The 17,725-nt window shown below is 34.8% G+C and overlaps 1 protein-coding gene across 6 annotated transcripts in view; it reads left to right on the top strand.

Annotated features, from left to right (window-relative positions):
- Positions 1-17,725, top strand: part of MAGI2 (membrane associated guanylate kinase, WW and PDZ domain containing 2) — a 1,351,061-nt gene that overhangs the window by 370,525 nt on the left and 962,811 nt on the right. For all 6 annotated transcript variants that reach the window (XM_032873261.1, XM_032873263.1, XM_032873262.1 and 3 more), the window contains exon 2: positions 9,659-9,775. In XM_032873261.1, the coding sequence (XP_032729152.1) occupies positions 9,659-9,775 (117 nt within the window). The remainder of the gene's footprint in view (positions 1-9,658; positions 9,776-17,725) is intronic.

The raw sequence follows: 17,725 nt of genomic DNA on the forward strand, positions 1-17,725 counted from the left end.
AAATAGTTTCCAGGCTTTGTAACCATCAATTTTCCACAATTATCCACTGACCTTGTCTTTCCTACAGGGTCTATACTATGTTTATAATGTACAGTATGTATGCGATCCTTAGGTATTACACACAGGAGGGGGATGGGTAGACAAAATGTCTAGGGGCTTACAAATTTTTGTGGGGAAAGGCATTTCAGATCTTTTTTTCATAATTTTATGAGTAATAAAGGTTTTTTTTTTTTTTTTTTTTTTTTTTTAAGACGGGGAGAGGGATAGAGGGAGAGAATCTTAAGCAGGCTCCACACCCAGCATGGAGCCTGATAAGGGACTCAATCTCAAACCCTGAGATCATGACCTGAGCCATAATCATTTTTAAGAATGCCCAGGATATTTCAAAATGATTTCGTGTTTGTTTCTAAAATAGGAAATCGGGGAAGAGATTACAGCCCATTTTATAATGAAATCAGATCAAATAGATAGATGATGGCAACACGAATGAAAGCCAGCAACACCTCAGAATAAACTGCGGCCTAAGCAACTCCGAAGAAAAAGAGTTTGGGGTGAGCAGGGCTGTGAGGAAATACATCAGCAGGATGCTCACGGTCCCATAAGCATTTATACAAGGGTATATGCAATTGTCCTCCCAGCAGGCTCCTCCCTCCTCTACCTATTCCTAAGCCATCGTTGTCCTGAAGAATCTTTAAGGGTATTAGCAAGAATCCCCACCAGGGTCTTGGAGCTGAGTGTTCCATTTGAATTCTCCTTGAAAGATGTGTTTTGAATTTTTATAATCTGTCAGCCTAACTTGGAACTATAACTCTTATCCTCCTGCCCCCACCTCCCAGGAAGCATTGTTATACATGGCAATTGTAACAATTATGTGTTTCCAATATACCATGAATAATGTATTTCAGGTGCCTAATTAATTTAAAAGACTTATAGATGGGCCAAAGACATAATTATAATAGGCTACATTATTTCATTGGGGGAAAAAAATCCTGCATTCCAAATAAACTTTTGGAACACATTCCTCATTATTCGAAGTCAGCCTGTAGCAATTCAAATCATGTGCCTAGAATTCTTATAACTTCATTAGTCTTGGCCCATCATGACACAGCCTATAGAGGATATATTAGTCTGTTCTTTGGAACCAGGTTTGTCAGGGAATTTCTTTGTATTGTCACAGTAAAATAGGCTCATAAATAAAGCTGTGAACTTTTTTTTTTTTTTAAGTCAGTTTCGGCAGTGTGGTCCATGTCATGGCACTTTACAGCATGAAGACATTTGGAGTAGACCATCAATTCTCCCAGGTCATCTGAGAGTTTTAAGTTGCAGCAGGTTAGCAAAAAATTAAGTGAGATGACTGACCTTGTATTATAGTTCTGAAAACATGAGACAATGTCATATGTTTACAAATCTATTCCTGATAATACTCATCGATTTTACTCATAATATCACCTCTTTAAAAATATAATTTTTCACTTGACTTGAGGATAATAGCTTGCTAATATAAAATGAAATTAGCTTGGACATTCATTGTTTGAATATCATTCACATGTTCGCTTTCAATAAGTAAATGTGTTTCAGGCATACCTAGTATGAGCAATTTGTTTTATGCTTTTAAAAATTAATGTGGGTAGGGGTGCCTGGGTGGCTCAGTTGTTAAGCATCTGCCTTCAGCTCAGGTCATGATCCAGGGGTCCTGGGATAAGTCCCTGCATTGGGCTTCCTGCTTAGCAGGAAGCCTGCTTCTCCCTCTCCCATTCCTCCTGCTTGTGCTCCTTCTCTTGCTGTGTCTCTCTCTGTCAAATAAATAAATAACATCTTTAAAAATATTAATGTGGGTAAATGCTTGGTTTTTCAAAGAAAAAGAATTGTGATGTTTTTATCATTACATTTTTTAAAAATTTATGCTTAAGTTTGGACAAATAGTTTAAAAGGCAATAAACCAAGACCCCAAGTGAAGAATTTCCTGGTGAATTATGCAGATATTTTGGACAATAGTTTCTTTCTTCAACCTTAGTAATTCTACATAGAAATCTTAGAGTGTTGCACTTTAAAAACCTTTAATTAAAGATTTCAAATCCATTCATAACTATCCTAATAGATTGTGTTTTTTTTTTCACTTTAAACTTATAGTGATATAATCTCTGATTTAAAAAAAAATAGATTGAATTCAGGTCAGATTACTTTTTGGCCATATGTTCTTTTATCTCATGTTATGTTTAATTTGTTGTGACATCCTGCTTTTTATAAAGAACATCTAATGTTTAAGAGTTAGGTGAGCCAAAGAAATTAATAGAAAATACCCTATTCCTGCACTGAATTAGCCACCTTGAAATATTGTAGAAAATTGAGATACACATGAGTTTGGTTTTGACTATGTGCCCGTATTTTACATTTCTTGATTGTAAAATTTGGGGTACTGCTTGTACAGCACTTAGCACAATGCCAGACATGTACCAAGTATTCACTTCTTCTCTATGGGAACCTATAATCATAACTATAAGAACAACTCCAACATTTACTTTGAAACTAAGGCTAACAATGAAAAATGAAATTCAATATTAATATCCCATCTGTGCAGTAGTAGGGGGAAGGAAATGATAAAAAGCCATTTTCAATAGAGCTAGAGAATATTATAAACCACTTACATTTATCTCTGTCATTTTCTCTGAAACAGCAATTATTCTCTCTAGTTTTGAATCTCCTAATGATGTGCAACTGCTTAATATATTTTGTTGACTCTTTTATTATTACATTTCTTATACAAAATATGTAATGCTACTAAAAGTTTGAAGAAAACACACAAGGATATTAAGGCATGATAAAAAGGATTGACTGTACTCTCTAGTATTATGAGTAAAATATGGAAGGGATACAAATTTTCATATACCTAAATGTTTCTAGCTATGAAAAAGCAATTAACCAGATTAATTCATCTACAGTGAGTTACCATGGGCCTTCTATGTGTGCTCCTATTTAAAATAGGCAAAGGAGAATTATTGGGGGAAGAACAGTTTTACTGGGTCACAATTTATAGAATGGCCAGGATAGATCAAATGCACCCAGTGATTTGGTGCAGTTCTCTAGCTGCCTGAAAATGAGATGGGCCTCTAGATCATCAGAAACCAAAGATACAATTTTCCACCTAAAAAGGGGTTGGAGCCTGCTCGGGTAGAATGGATTAGATATGTCTGTCACCTATTTTGTGGCTGTGGATCTTCACAAAATCAATCAACTTTCTTGTGATTTATTTCTCCATTTTTGAGGTAAGCCAAGCAGAAACTATTTTTAGAAAAGGAACATAGCAACATAGCCTTATAATCATTGCCTACTGTCTATTCCCTGACTTCCCCACCACCCAATAAAGTGAGATAAAAAAAAAAAATTTGTTATTAGTCACAGGCATAGCTTAAGAGATATGGATAAAACTATTTCATCTTCCAGTTTCCTATAGACAGCTTTCTGTCTACTACTTAGACAGAAATTTTATTTTACTGCTAATTTGACAAAGACAGTGTATGAAATCAGTTGCCTGTTGATGTTCTTACCTTCCTGGACAATTCAGAAAATAAAAAAAAACAGTATCCTAGGGAGATTATCCATGGCTTTATTTCTTATGGACTAGGGATAACTTGTGGTCTGAGGTTATAAATACCTAATGAATGTGATTATCTGATTATAAAAAAAAATCCCCAAACATTTTATATGGAAGCATAAAATTGAAATCTAGTGGAGACCTTATTTGGTTCTACACATACTGTTATGGACTGAATGTTGGTCTCCTCCAAAAATGACATGTTGAAATTCTAACCTCTAATGTGATGGTATTTGGAAGTGGGACCTTTGAGAAGTAGTTAAGTTAAAAGGGTGGAGCTCTCATTAATGAGTTAAGTAACTTTACAAGAAACATTAGAGAGATGAGTTCTCTATCAGCCATGTTAGGATACGAGGAGAAGATGGTCACTTGCAGATCAGGAAGAGTACCCTCACCAGATACCCAAACTGCCAGCTTCTTGATCTTGGACATAGCATCCAGAATTGTAAAAAATAGATACCTGTTGTTTAAGCCACTCAATTAAATGGTATGTGGTCAGAGAAGCCCAACATGATAAGACACCCACCTTTTACAGTGAGAAAAATGAGACCCAGAAATGAAAGACCACTCAATGAATTAAGTGTTGGAGTGGAAATTGAAACTCAGTTTCCTAATCTGCAGTCTGGCATTCTTTCCACTACAGTCTTTGTGATTTATTCATTTAGCAAACATTATGGGGCCTCCTGTTTTCAGAAGGCATTACTTTAGAGACTAAAGTGAGGAGAGGAGAGAAGATATAAAATGACTAGGGAGTTTCCTGTCCTGGGGAGCTTACAGTTTAATATACAACATAGAGTAGACACACTTTTCATTGTTTGGCCTGTTAGAATGTGCAGAATGCTTAGGGAATGTGGCCAGGATATAGAACTTCAGAGGAAGTAAAGGCCAAAAGATCACAAGGAAACCAAGGGAAGGATAATTTTAAGCTGAAGGATGGATATGATTTCAACTGGGAATATCAAACGGAAGACATTCTTATCTACAAAGTTTCTCCAGTTGCAAACAACAACGAGAAAATGAACAAAGCTAGTTAGAAAAAAGAGCAGCTTTATGTGTCCAGGAGGCAAATATGATGGGTAGATTCTTCAAGGTGCCACTTTCAGGATGAACGCACTTGCATTCACATTCTTGGGTCACTCCACTGATAAGGCCAACTCCTGGAAGAGAAATTTTGATTGGCTAAGCAAGAGCAAGGCAGATTGACCAAGAGTTTAATCATATTTATAGAGAATGAGAGAAATATAGCCACTCAAAAAAAAAAAAAAAAAAGAAAAGAAAAGAAAAGAAAGAAATCAAAGTGCTGTTACCAAAAGAAAGTAGTACAACATAAAGCACAAAGATGAGTACAAAATATAAAACAGAAAGAAACACAAAAATCAAATGCTCACTCCTGCTGGAGTATGAATGGAAAAAAGAAAACATAAAAAACAAAACACTGAGGTAAAGAGAATAAAAGACAGCTCAGGTCAACAGAATGTTAGAGTAGCCTGATGGGCTAAAGTATAGGATGAATAGATGACATCGGATGAGCCAGACTTTGACCTGCTGGCCATCTTCATCTTCCTCTTCTATGTACCCTGCACCATCCCAACCAGTAAATTGCTCTTCTCAACTTATAAGGAGCAATCAGATTGCTGAAGCACTTGATTCAAGGGAAGAGAAAGTTTGAGCTAATAGCCATCCCCACTAATGAGGGATGGGACTACACTTGTTATGTAGTTGCAATCAGATTCCAGGCACAAACATTGGAAAGCCTGGTGTATTTCGTCCTCAAGCTTAGAAGAGCAACTGGCTTTAGCTACAAGGCTTAGGACTGACAATTTGTCTTCGGAAATATACCAAGGAGTTTCTCTCCACCTGAGCCAAGTAGCCTCTTCTACCATAGCTTCCTCAATCTGGGCATTCAAGTACTAAAGGAGACAAAGCGGTTGTACTGGGGGCATTTCTGAAAACTGTAGAAACCATAGAGATGCAGACCATTTCCCAATGGTAACATTTGGAGTTTTTTCCCACAAAATCCATGGGAGTTGCTTCTCTGATGATTCTCCCAATCCTCCTCCCATCTTTGCTCTGAACCGCATGTTGGTTAATTTGTGAGAGCTTTGCTTTCTTCATTTATAATATGAAGAGTTTGAATCAAGTTCTGTCTTAAGAGTTCTTAAGTTATCCTTCGATGCCAGGTTCAAAAGCTTGTTTGGGGTCACTTTGAGAAAGGACTTGACTACTTCGGACTTAGAAGTTTGGTCTTCAGGCTATAGATTATGAAAGTTAAGTACATGATCTTTAGAAGCAGAATCATTGGCTTCAAATCCTTCCCAGATTTCTCATGGACAAATATGTTAATTTGAGAAAGTATTATATCTTTTAATTATTTTATTTTATAAAATAAGTGGATAAAAATTCACAGTTAAGTAAAATAGCTCATAATTTTTAAGATATAATAGTAAGAGCCACTGGGGTTTTTAAGGGCAGAGTACAGTGGCTAAGGCATTGGCAGTGGCAGGTGCTCTGCTTGATGGAATGATTGGGTTGACATCTGATAAGCCAACAAATCTAGGTATCACTAACAAGTGACAAAACAGAAATGCCACAGACAAAAAATAACACAACCAAAAATTATAACTATAGCAAATAATGTGGTGGATTAATCAGTTATTTTAATAGTAGATAATATTTACTGAACACTTCACCATGTGGAATTGTTTAAAATATTAACTAAAATACCTGAAATCAGGTAGTCTTGAGACCCAAGAGCTATTTTTCAGCTCAGTCTTGGCCCCACTGCCTGTTGCTTAATTCTTCTCTAATTTAAATTGCTAATTAAGGAAAAATGTGCCTTTAAGTGTGTTTGTGTGTGTGTCTGGTGTATACATACTCTATAAATATAAATATATATATATATGTATATAAAACAGTTAAATATGTATATATAAAATAATTATATATAAAACATATCAACTGGGATCATGTAGAGTCGCAGATAACAGAAAACCATAATAGTTTCAGAAAATAAATATATACTTTTTCTCATAAAACAAGAAATCTTGTTATGTAGATATTCGGTGCTCATCGAAACTGTCAGGGACCTAGGCTGTTTCTAACCTCTACTCCAATCTCCTAAGCGTGTTGGATTTTTCCCTTGTGCAAGTCACTTTATGGTCAGAATGTGACTACTCCATGTCAGATATCTGGTCTAGTTCAGTGAATAAGAAATGCCCTTCTTCTGTGTGAGGTCTCAATGGAAGACTGAAAGGGCAGGTAGGAAAGTGAGAAACTAGATCTTATGACTATTTCAGATCACTGTGATCCATATCCTAGAGCAGAGCATGTTTGGGCCTGAAACTAAGTCAGCCTTCTTAATTTTTAAAAAAAAAAAAAAAAAAAGGATAGTGGAAAGAATGCTGGTAGGCAAGTAGCAGAATTCACCATAACAAGGATAAAAAAATTGCCTTACTTGAAAGATGCTATGATACATTATGAAGAAAAGTAAAGTATTAGTGAAATATGAGTCAAGAGAAGTCCTTCCAAAATAATTGTAATCATTTATGTCTTTCATTTTAATTAATGGAAGAAATTTTTAAATAATTCTCAGAAACTTCAGCAGATAATTCCATGGTGGGGTGGGGGTAGTAGTCACTGAATGAATAGACAGTCTTTTCTTACTGTTTTCTTAAGTAGGCCACATTTTGAGAGGGCTAATGTAGTATTCTTGTAGTTAAAAAATAATGGTTTCAACTGCTAATCCATTTTCAGGGACAAGAATCACCCTGGATGACAAAATGTGAGCATATCCATGTTACGTTAGGTGAGTGATTCTAGCTTACTTTAGTGGACAGACTACATCTGTTCTTCTATAGTTAGCATTTTCTCGGGCTGCCAGAAAGCATCTCATCACTTGGCATGTCCCACATACTAGACAGATAGGAAAAGAGAGGAAATCTGGAGTGCAGTTGCTGAAGGACCTATATACTTAGAGCCTTGCAGAAATGACAGCTGGGAACAGGCAGGCATGATGGTTGCTCTATGGCTGTAATCAATTAGCAGCAAGGATAGACATGATCTGTTGACTGGACAAGACCAATGGAGAGAAACAGAATTTCAGGATTTCTAATTGTTAACTACTTCAGAGGGATGTCAGGAGGTCCAAGCTACATGGAAATGCAGGATGTTTGGAAGTATAAATAATAAGTAATTGTTGATAAGTGTGATCCTAGTTTTAAGTGACTTTCCTATCTGACTGCTCTCCTTCTTTGACTAAGGAAATTGTTTTGAATTTGGAAAATTATATGTGCAAGCATTCTGGATATAGTATTTATGTGCGCTCAATAAGCAGTATGTTTTACTTTGATGTCATTTGTTTTCTGCTATCATATCATATTGGGTAGAAGAAAAATAAATTCTGCTCATTTGCTCAAATATATGAGAAACGGTGTTTGGAGAGTAAGAATTGTGATAGTCAGTTCAGTTGAAAGTACTATTTCTTATGGCATCTTACTGAAGCTCTGCCAACAGGTTAGGAGACAACTGAAACAATGGAGTCAGAAATTTCAAAATTGTGTCAATATGTAGTTTGCAAATATATTTACTGTTTGTGTAAGAGGTATTTGTGTTGCAAATATGCACACCCACAGAATGCTATTTTTACATGGTCATGGTGGTGCAAATACATGGATGAATTATAATTTGGGGATTCAAAAGGACTTGAAGAGACTGTGATTTATATGATTATTACAGATTTCGTAGTCTATAATTTTTTGTCTTGGCTCAGTTGCTTAATATGCTTGAAAAGATTAAAGATAACTGCTTCAGGGATTTTTATTTATATTTTTGTAGGTTTTTTGATTTATTTTAAGTATAAGAATAAAAATAAGAATAAGAAATTATCTTCATAATTTAACATTATTGGGGCATCTTTGTGGCTCAGTAGATTAAGGATCCAATTCTTAATATCAGCTCACCTTTTGATCTCAGGGTCATGAATTCAAGCCTTGCATTGGTCTATACGCTGGACATGGAACCTACTTAAATAAAAAAAAAATAATAATAACTGAGAATAATTACCTTTAGGTATGAAATTAGTCATTGATAGATGCACAATATAAGTTTTCTCACCTATAGCCCAGTTTATTTCTCATTAAAGTATAATGGCAAATAGGCTTAAAATTATTTCTGTAATAATAACATTAATAACATTAATAATAATAAAAAACCAACTATAATAATAAAGAAAATCTAAATTTTTCCAAACTTTGTCCCAAGTTAAAAATATCTGCACATAGAAAATTATTTTGATTTATTATATAAAGGGAGAAAGTATTAATATTTGTATAAGGTTTTTTTTCTTTTAGCTTTTCATATGATCCCACTTATTTAAAAATACATAGTGACTTTGAATAACTTAAAAATCTTCTCAAACCTTGAAGACATACTAAGTGAAATAAGCCAGTCACTAAAGGGCGAGTATTATATGATTCCATTTATATGATATACCTACAGTAGTCAAATTCATAGAGACAGAAAGTAGAATGATGCCTGCCAGAGCCTGGGGGGAAAGGGACAATGGAGCTGGGGGGGGGGGCGGTTCTTTTTCAGCCACGCAATGAGACATTTCATTATTATTTCAGGAGTAACACATATTTTTTGCCATAATATAGACTTCATTCTAAATGAAAAATAGTTTAAAGGATGCATTGTAGAACAGTGACAATTATTATCTCAGTAAATGTTTTTATTATCAAGGAGGTAAAGGTTTAAATGGGTTCATGAGGGGCACCTGGGTGGTCCAGTTGGTTTAGCACTCAACTCTTGGTTTTGGCTTAGGTGATAATTGCAGGTGGAAGGATTGACCCCCAACCTTGGGCTCTGTGTTCAGCAATGAAGGCTGTGTAAGACTTTCTCTCCCTCTGTCCTTCCCCCTCCACCACCATGTTCTCTTTCTTTCTCTCACTCTCTTTCAAATAAGTAAATAAATCTTTAAATGGGTTCATGATTATATTTATGACAGAATCAAATTACATACTTGAAATATTTTCCAACATCCTTCATTAAGAAACTTTATCATTTTAGGAGGAATTGTTGATAAGGATCTTCGTCACTACCTCAACTTACGATTTCAGAAGGGTTCTGTGGACCACGAACTTCAGCAAATCATCCGTGACAACCTCTACCTCCGCACGGTGCCATGTGAGTACAACAGGCTATGTTGTCTTCCTATGTTAAAAAATAGATAATCAGTTATATATCCATTATTTTTCTTTAAGAAAGTTAAATTGCATTGATTTTTTTTTTATGATGGACTTTTGGGACAAAATCCATTTGAGATAGGGACTTTCTTTGAGATATGGAATTTTTAAATGAAAAAACTTATAGTTACCATTGTGTGGTTTATGGTGATGTTGTAGCCAGAAGAGACTTGTGATTTTCAAGCTACAAAACTTTATCTTACTTCTTACCTAAGTATTGAGAAATATTAATTCTAGTCCAGGATGCTGATGATTTAGAATGAATCATGATTGCGGTAGAACTCCACGCTGGGAGACAGGAGAATGCAAATTAAGTCTATTAGCTGAAACAGATATTTTGTAAATGGAATCTACACACTAACTCCCAATCTCATCTCTGGTTTGCAGCAGGGAAACCTCACAAGTGAAAAGAAATGCATGGAAAAGTAAAGCTAAATGTTCTATAACTCTTAGAAAGTGATAATATTGAGTATTGAGTACAAATTTCTTATATGCAACCTATAGAAATCCACAAAACAACAATCCTTGATTATGAGCAGTTGCTCCTTCAAAAGAGAGGACTTGGTCAAATGATAAAATTCATGCATCAACTTTTTAGTACTTGTTTCATGTTATTTAATAATCTTCTATTAGCTTTAGGATGGTTCAATAACTTTCCAAATCAGATCCTAGATCCTAAGGAGAGATCAAAATCCACTTCCTTCATGTTCCATGACCCCCAGAGATTTTACAATCTCCAGAAACTCTGTGGGTGTCGTGTGTATCACTTTTGTTTTAGTTCTTCTTTGAATTTTAGTAAACTCAAAGTTATTGGCTCAAGAAAGTTGATATTAAAGAAAGAAAAATTTGGCTAGCATAAATAAACAAAAAAAAGTGTGTGTATATTTGCAGGGAGAGGATATTGAACTACAAGAACTATGTAAAAGCTATGGATCATGGATGATTATACTGAAATGTTAAAAACACAGAGAGAAGTAAAATGGAAAGTCAGCCCCCAGCCCTTTTGACCTATGCACATCTCAGGAGGGGTAGACTTTTGTCATTGTTAACACGTAATATTCATCAAAATAAAAATGTCAGGGCCCCACTATCATGTATTCTTAAATGAGAATGCTTACTGATTGACATCTTGTCAGTCCAAATGCTACCTCTGTCTGTTTGTGTTAGTGAAGTGAATAGACTATTGGGCTCTTGCTTTAAAGCTAGAAGTTGAGAAAAGTGCATTCTTAAACTTGTAAGTTTGACATTAGAGTGATGGCCAGAAGAAGATGGATTAAAGTAAGTGACTGAACTATTTATAAGGTAACGGGTGGACGCATTTCAAAGCTGTGATGTTGTCAGTGCAGCCATGTGCATTTATCTTTTGTGACATGAAAGAAAGGAGATCTGAAATACTGAATAAAGAATCCAGGCACTTTATTATGTTTAAAAGCTGAGGGAAATAGATAAGAGCCTGACATTCAGGAATAACTTGTAGTCCTTGCTAAGGCGATGACATAAATAAGAAGTCTTAATTAAATATGAAGATAATAGGAGTAAATTTTGCATTAGTTAATTAACTTCTTAAATAAGTCATCTCTCTTTAGAGTACCAAAGAACTACTACGAAGGGAAAATAAATATAAGGGTAAAATAACTAGGTTTATATGAGTAAACATAAAGAGTTTTGTGATATGATTTCAGTATAAGGTCATAAATTCAATTAGAAGTCCTTGAATAACTCCTATAAAGTAGATGATTAAAAATTCAATGAATCTGAATATTAAAATCAAACAATTATTCTTTGGATTTGTAGCCACCACTCCTAATAGCCAATTCCAGTAATACTACTCATTAAAGTTACTCTTAACTTTGCATAAAAGTGAAGAAACATCTAAGATAGAAATAAGTCTGATTTATATGATCTTATAATCACTTTTATACTGATAAATTGTACTTGGATAATCTACAATATTCACTCAGTATATCTTTTAATAAAATGTTCAGACATATTCAGAGTATGCAACAAAAATGTGTCAGTCCTGTGAAAAATCATGGCTTTATTTAGAAACTCACATGTGTGTCCAGCCTATCTATTGATCTTGAGTATGGAGTAACATTTGTTACATATTTTCTTTGGTCAGAAAATTCTCATTGGTGTTCATGAACCCAGCACCATGAAAGGAAAAGGTATTACTCAAGTGCGTGTTATTGCTCTTATAAATGCATACATTAAAATGTATGCCTCTTGTGTAATCTATTAATGGCACTCGGAATAGGTGCTGGATAACTCCATGAAAAAAAATGTAGTCAACTTGTAACTACGTAAGGATGGCTTAGCTGTTTTTGCAAGGCAAGGCTCAACTGAGTAATTCTGTGAACTACCACATTACTCCACCACTAATAACTATGTCTGGGAGGAAAGGAACAGTCTTGGAGCTAGATTTCCTTGGTGTCTAGTGAATAAGAGAGGGTTCTGGGGTGAGAGTTCCAGGGACACCCTCGCCTCACACACCCCTATACACCCAGCCAAATTCAGTTGTGACCAGCTTGGCTCCTGTACCCCTTTCCAAAAGGAATCTGGGTTTGGCTGCTGATGGATTTCCAAGCTGAGTGGGAGAGGGAGGTGGTCATCCCAGATCTCTACTGGGCCTTAACTATAGATAATATGAAATTCCATCAGTCTGTTCCCTGCCCCATAAACAGTTGACTGCATTTAGTCTTTTCATTTTGTTTCCCCAGAATCTTATCTCAGGGCCTAATTATTCAAAGATACATTTTTTTTGAAGCCGTGTCTCTAGTCATGGAAGGCAGGACTTGGTCACAGAAATAGGATTGTTGGGCATGAGGTGACATGAGCATCCACACACCTGCATATGCACACGGAGGCTTCCATTAGATCAGTTCTTTGTTCTTTCAAATTAAATTAGGGAGAAAAGATCCTTAGGAACTAACTCTTGATATTTTTGCTAAAACATAAGCCAATCATATGATTTATATCCATTGAAGTCCTCAATTTGGACCTAAATATGTGTCTTTTAATTGCCAGTTGTATGATTTATTGGGACTGGGAGGGGGTGGTAAAAGTCTTAAAGTGTCCTAAAGTGAAAGTTGATTTTTTAAAAAATACATACTGTAAATGAATTTTCTACTCTTAGATTTCAGGCTATATAGGATTTTTATGTAATAGAACTTCAGGAGATATGGGTAAATAATGATGAGACATTAGTGTTATAATAATCTAGAATGTGATAAAGACTAACTAGGAAAAGTATACAGATAAAGGACTCAAGAGTTCAGAACCTCCATCAAATAGGATTTTCAATTACCTTAATAGTACACAAAAGACAATTTCAGAAGCACTAAATTAGCAGCATCTATTGAGAGATTAGATAAGATTATTTCACTTTAACATGTTAAGTATACAAAGTTAAGGCAGCATATGTTGTTCTTTGGGTAATATAGATTCAGAAGTATATAAAAGAATTTAATGGAATTAATACATAAAAATATTGGATTAATTTTCAAGTGTTTAAAAAGTAAAAACAGAGTGTTTTGGTTTGAATATTCTACTGAGCCTAAAGGTTGCATTTAGTTAACTCTTGAATCTAACCAACCACAGTTAAATTGGCTGTGCTTCTTAACTACAAGAAAAAAATAATCATTTTCATTTACTGATGAAATTCTGGTCTTTTCTATCCTTAATATTTATTAAAGACACAAATTAATTTTCAAGGCAGGTATGAGCACAGATATAAATTTTAGATGCTTTTTCCCATTATACTAGATATCATGAAGAACTTCAATGACCAATTTTAAAAGTTTCAAAATGAAATGGAAGGTAGTTAAAATTAAACTTCTCTCCCAAGTTCATACTTTATCATTTGGTGAGATGGTTTTATTGGGAAATATTTTAAATTTATTGGAAGCCAAAAGAAATACCAGTGTATACCAAGTAAAAGACAAAAATCAATAAAACCAAAGGCCTAAAACTATTCCATAAAATGTGATAAAATGAAAAACATAGATTTAAGGTATGAAAGAAATTGCGTTTATGGAAGAGCTGATTGAGGTGTAACTCACAATGATGTTTCTACATATTTAAGCACTTAAAGTTAGTATAAACTAACATAACATAACATAAACATGTTAAAAAGAAGCAATATCAAGAATAAAATTATTTTAAATTTTCCGTTATGTTAAATTATCTTTCATAGAGAAGCAGATGTAAGCAGATAGAAGAGTTACGGGAACTGCTTCCTTTTAAGAAGAGCAGTTACCAATATGCCAAAAGGTGTAGATACGCAAGTGGTCAACATCCCATTCCCATAGTTGTAAAGGACAATGATCAGAGAGGACTAATGGAGAGAAGCTGCTGAACATATATTTATTTAAAAGTCTGATTTGTTTTTAAAATTTTAAAATAGAGCAAAATTTTCTAGTATACTGCATAGAGGAAAAGAATTTTAATTCTTAAGACACATCAGTACTTTTAAAGCTTATAAAAAATATTTGTTAATATTCAACAAGACAATATGTTTTTGTGGGCATGAGTGAATCTTTCCAGTTACTTGTAATTTTCATCATGAAAGTGTAGTTCTAAGCATGTAGTAAGAAAAGAGAGTGATATCAACCTATGGGTTAAACTACAAAAACTATATATATATATATATATATATATATATATATATATATATATATATAGTTTTTTTTCTTCCAATGACATGAAATTCTGTGAGTTGAAGATGATCAAGAATATAATTAACTATTCCTGATATCTTTAAGCAGTGTAGGTTCATGTGCTGGGATGGTAGGTTGAATTATAGGTAGACATGCAGGCATAGAACTGGAGATACTAGATCCAACTGAATTTTAAACCAACATACAGCAACAGATGTATATTATATGTCTGTTTCAACCTTAGCCTTATTACTTCAAATAAGAATCATTGATTTAGAAGCTCCTTTTAAAGCTGCTTTTAGAATATGAATCATGTTCTTCTGCAATTATTTCTGAATCAAGTTGCCAGATTTTTGTTCTTTGAAAATGAATTATATTTTTTTAAAATAGCCTAATTGTATTTGTTGCTAAATGTTTAGAATAGGGTTATTAGAGAATAAGTATGATTATTAGCATTGTAGAACAAAGTAGAAGGAAATCTGTAAACAAATGAAACTAAATTTCTTGAGAGTTTTACACACTTCCCTGGAAAACTAGCTCAAAAGAAAAATTTCAAAAGCTTCTGAGCAGTAGCAAATACTTGAAAGGCTTCTTTCTCTTCATTTACTCATTCAGATATATGCCTGAGTGGTACATGTTTAAAAATATGTTATTACTTTATACAGAAAGCTGTATTAGGTTTACTCTCTGCCCCTTATCACTGAGAATAGTAAGGTCTAGTTTTCCATCATATACATGAAAGTACAATACATTTTCCTTTTTCTTTTTCCTGATGAGCAAAATGAATGCATCTTTCCTCGTCAGATTAACGTTCATTGGGTTGGTTGGCAGAGTACTCTACAGGAAAGAAATGGCTCAAAGAGTTGCATAAATGGAAAGTAAAAAAATATTAGAAGTGATTGTATTGATTTATCCATTTGACACCACCGGACACTAGTTTTTGAATAAAGGAACATATCTGGCTCAAAAAAAGCAACAAACACCAAGTGTGAACAACCTCACTAACCTTCCAAACCATATAAAATTCCCTTTACCCTGATTTGATCAACTTTTTTGTGTATGGCTGTGACCAATCTCTCTTGTGGTTTGTATTTCTTTCTTTCCTTTTTATAAGAAGAAACCTGGGTTTGTGGACCATGGGTGGGATAGGCAGATGGTATGAATAGTCTCGGGCTTTAATGGCTCCAGCAGCTGGCCTAGAGAAGAATCAGAGGGGAGTGCTTAAAGCCTTTTCTCCACCTCCAGAAAAGCTGGTAATCATAGTCAGTGGAAAATAGCTCATCTTTCACGGAGCCCAGAATCTTCTTCCTGTAGACATCAAAATTATAACCCAGTTGTATATAAAGAGGTCAGCATATCTCATTGTATGCCACTGCACTTCTTGAGTAAAAAGAATTAAGACTCTGTCAGGTTTAGATCTACTCAGTTTCCAAAGTTGTTGACTAGGACATAGGCTGTTGGATGATTATGTAGCTGAAGGAAAGCAGTGGGCAGATGGCCAGCATACTGGTGTTCTTATGGGACTTTAAGGCTGTAAATTTGTAGGACAACACTCAATTTCTGATTCAAATGCATCTGTCCAAAAGAACAAAAAAGGAATCCTAATTGTAGTTACTGATATTCTAATATCTAGTGCATGAGTTAGTTATTTACACTTTGTAGTTTAACATTGCTAGAGCTTGATGAGTAACAGTAACCCTTGGCTTTACTTATTTGGCGACATGGCACTATGGAAAGAACACTCGTCGAAGAATTAAGAGCAATTGGTTCTGGACTAGACTGCCACCAACTAACTATAGGACCTTGGCAAAAGCCTTACTTTGTGAACTAAGGGGAGGGAGGGAAGGGAATGAAAGAAATAACTCTGTAATCGTTCTTTCCACTCTAAAATGCTGTAGTTTCTTTTTCTGTTGGCTTATTTTTCTTTATATTATCGCTATTCAAATCAGTTCATCAAATTGGCTTAAATTATTCTGGGTATGGAATGCCCTTGATATTCAGCAGGTGTAAACAGCTTATGGAAACTGAAGATATATCAAATGTAGCGGACACTTCAGGGAAAAATAAAGAGCTGGGTTTAAATTAAGTGCAGTTCAGGATAAAACCAGCCATGCGTGTACTTTCAGATTTTTCTATGAATGTCAAGTTAAGGATGCCATCATAAGTCTGATGTTCCTTGAAATCTGCCTTCACTATTCATGAGACTCTGAAGTATGGTACAGTTTTAGTAAGTGGATGGGAAAATAAACATAATGAGAAATACAAAGCTTTTAAAATTGCTCTCCTCCTTTGGAATGTGTAATAAGTTGAGATGTGACATAAAGACTTCTGAAGCATGAGGTATATCATTGTGAAAATGTGATTGTAATTTTTACAATAAGATGTTTAACATGAAATATGGGATCTTCTAATGTTGAACTTTAATAAATGTCACTTAGACAAGTGAATGGTGCTGGGTCGACGCCCAAATAGATCTAGCTAACGGGAGGCTAAATCAGTGCTTAGTGCAATCTCTACAGCATAGTTGAGAAATTCAGGAGATTTAGTAGAGTCTTCCGCTCATGGTAATTAGAAGGTAGAAGTGAGGTAGGATTGATAATTGATTCAATTAAAAAGTACCCACAGAGCCTGCCTTTAGTAGGCAAGTCAGATGTTTAGAATAGGATCAATTTCCAGTTAGTTTCCCAGTCCCTATTCTAAGCTTTCTTACTTAAAAGCTAGGTTTCAAGAATATTGCTTTTTATGCAAACAAAATCAGCAAGTATCTGCACAAGCTCTGTTGGAATGAAGATAGAATTTTACCTACTGCTCAACACAACCCAGTTGTATGCATAAATGGTAACTCCTTAACTTGTCCTCCAAAGAAAACACTGAATTGGTGAGCTAATGCCAAGCTCTGTCCTCTCTCACTTTTGGTAGGAATTCTGAATCCTTTTCTGTTCTTTTTAATTGTTTGACACAGATGAAAAACCATGCAGATCAGTAAAGGACCTAAGTATTTGTAGGAAAGCTGAGACTTCATGTTCTGAATCTCGTTCATCTTAGCATTCCTAATGGGGGAATTGTCAGTGAGTGCCCACACAAGAGTCCTACGTAACGGACCTCACAAACATCAACCAGAACAGTTCTTAAATTGCAACCACCATTTACAGAGTACTTCCTATGTGCAAATGTTTTTCATACATTTTCTAACTGAATCCTCACAACATCCCTCGAAGGTGTTATCCCCACTT

Source organism: Lontra canadensis, unplaced genomic scaffold, assembly GCF_010015895.1.
Source record: "Lontra canadensis isolate GAN:19392208 unplaced genomic scaffold, GSC_riverotter_1.0 scaffold48, whole genome shotgun sequence".
Taxonomy (NCBI): Eukaryota; Metazoa; Chordata; class Mammalia; order Carnivora; family Mustelidae; genus Lontra; species Lontra canadensis.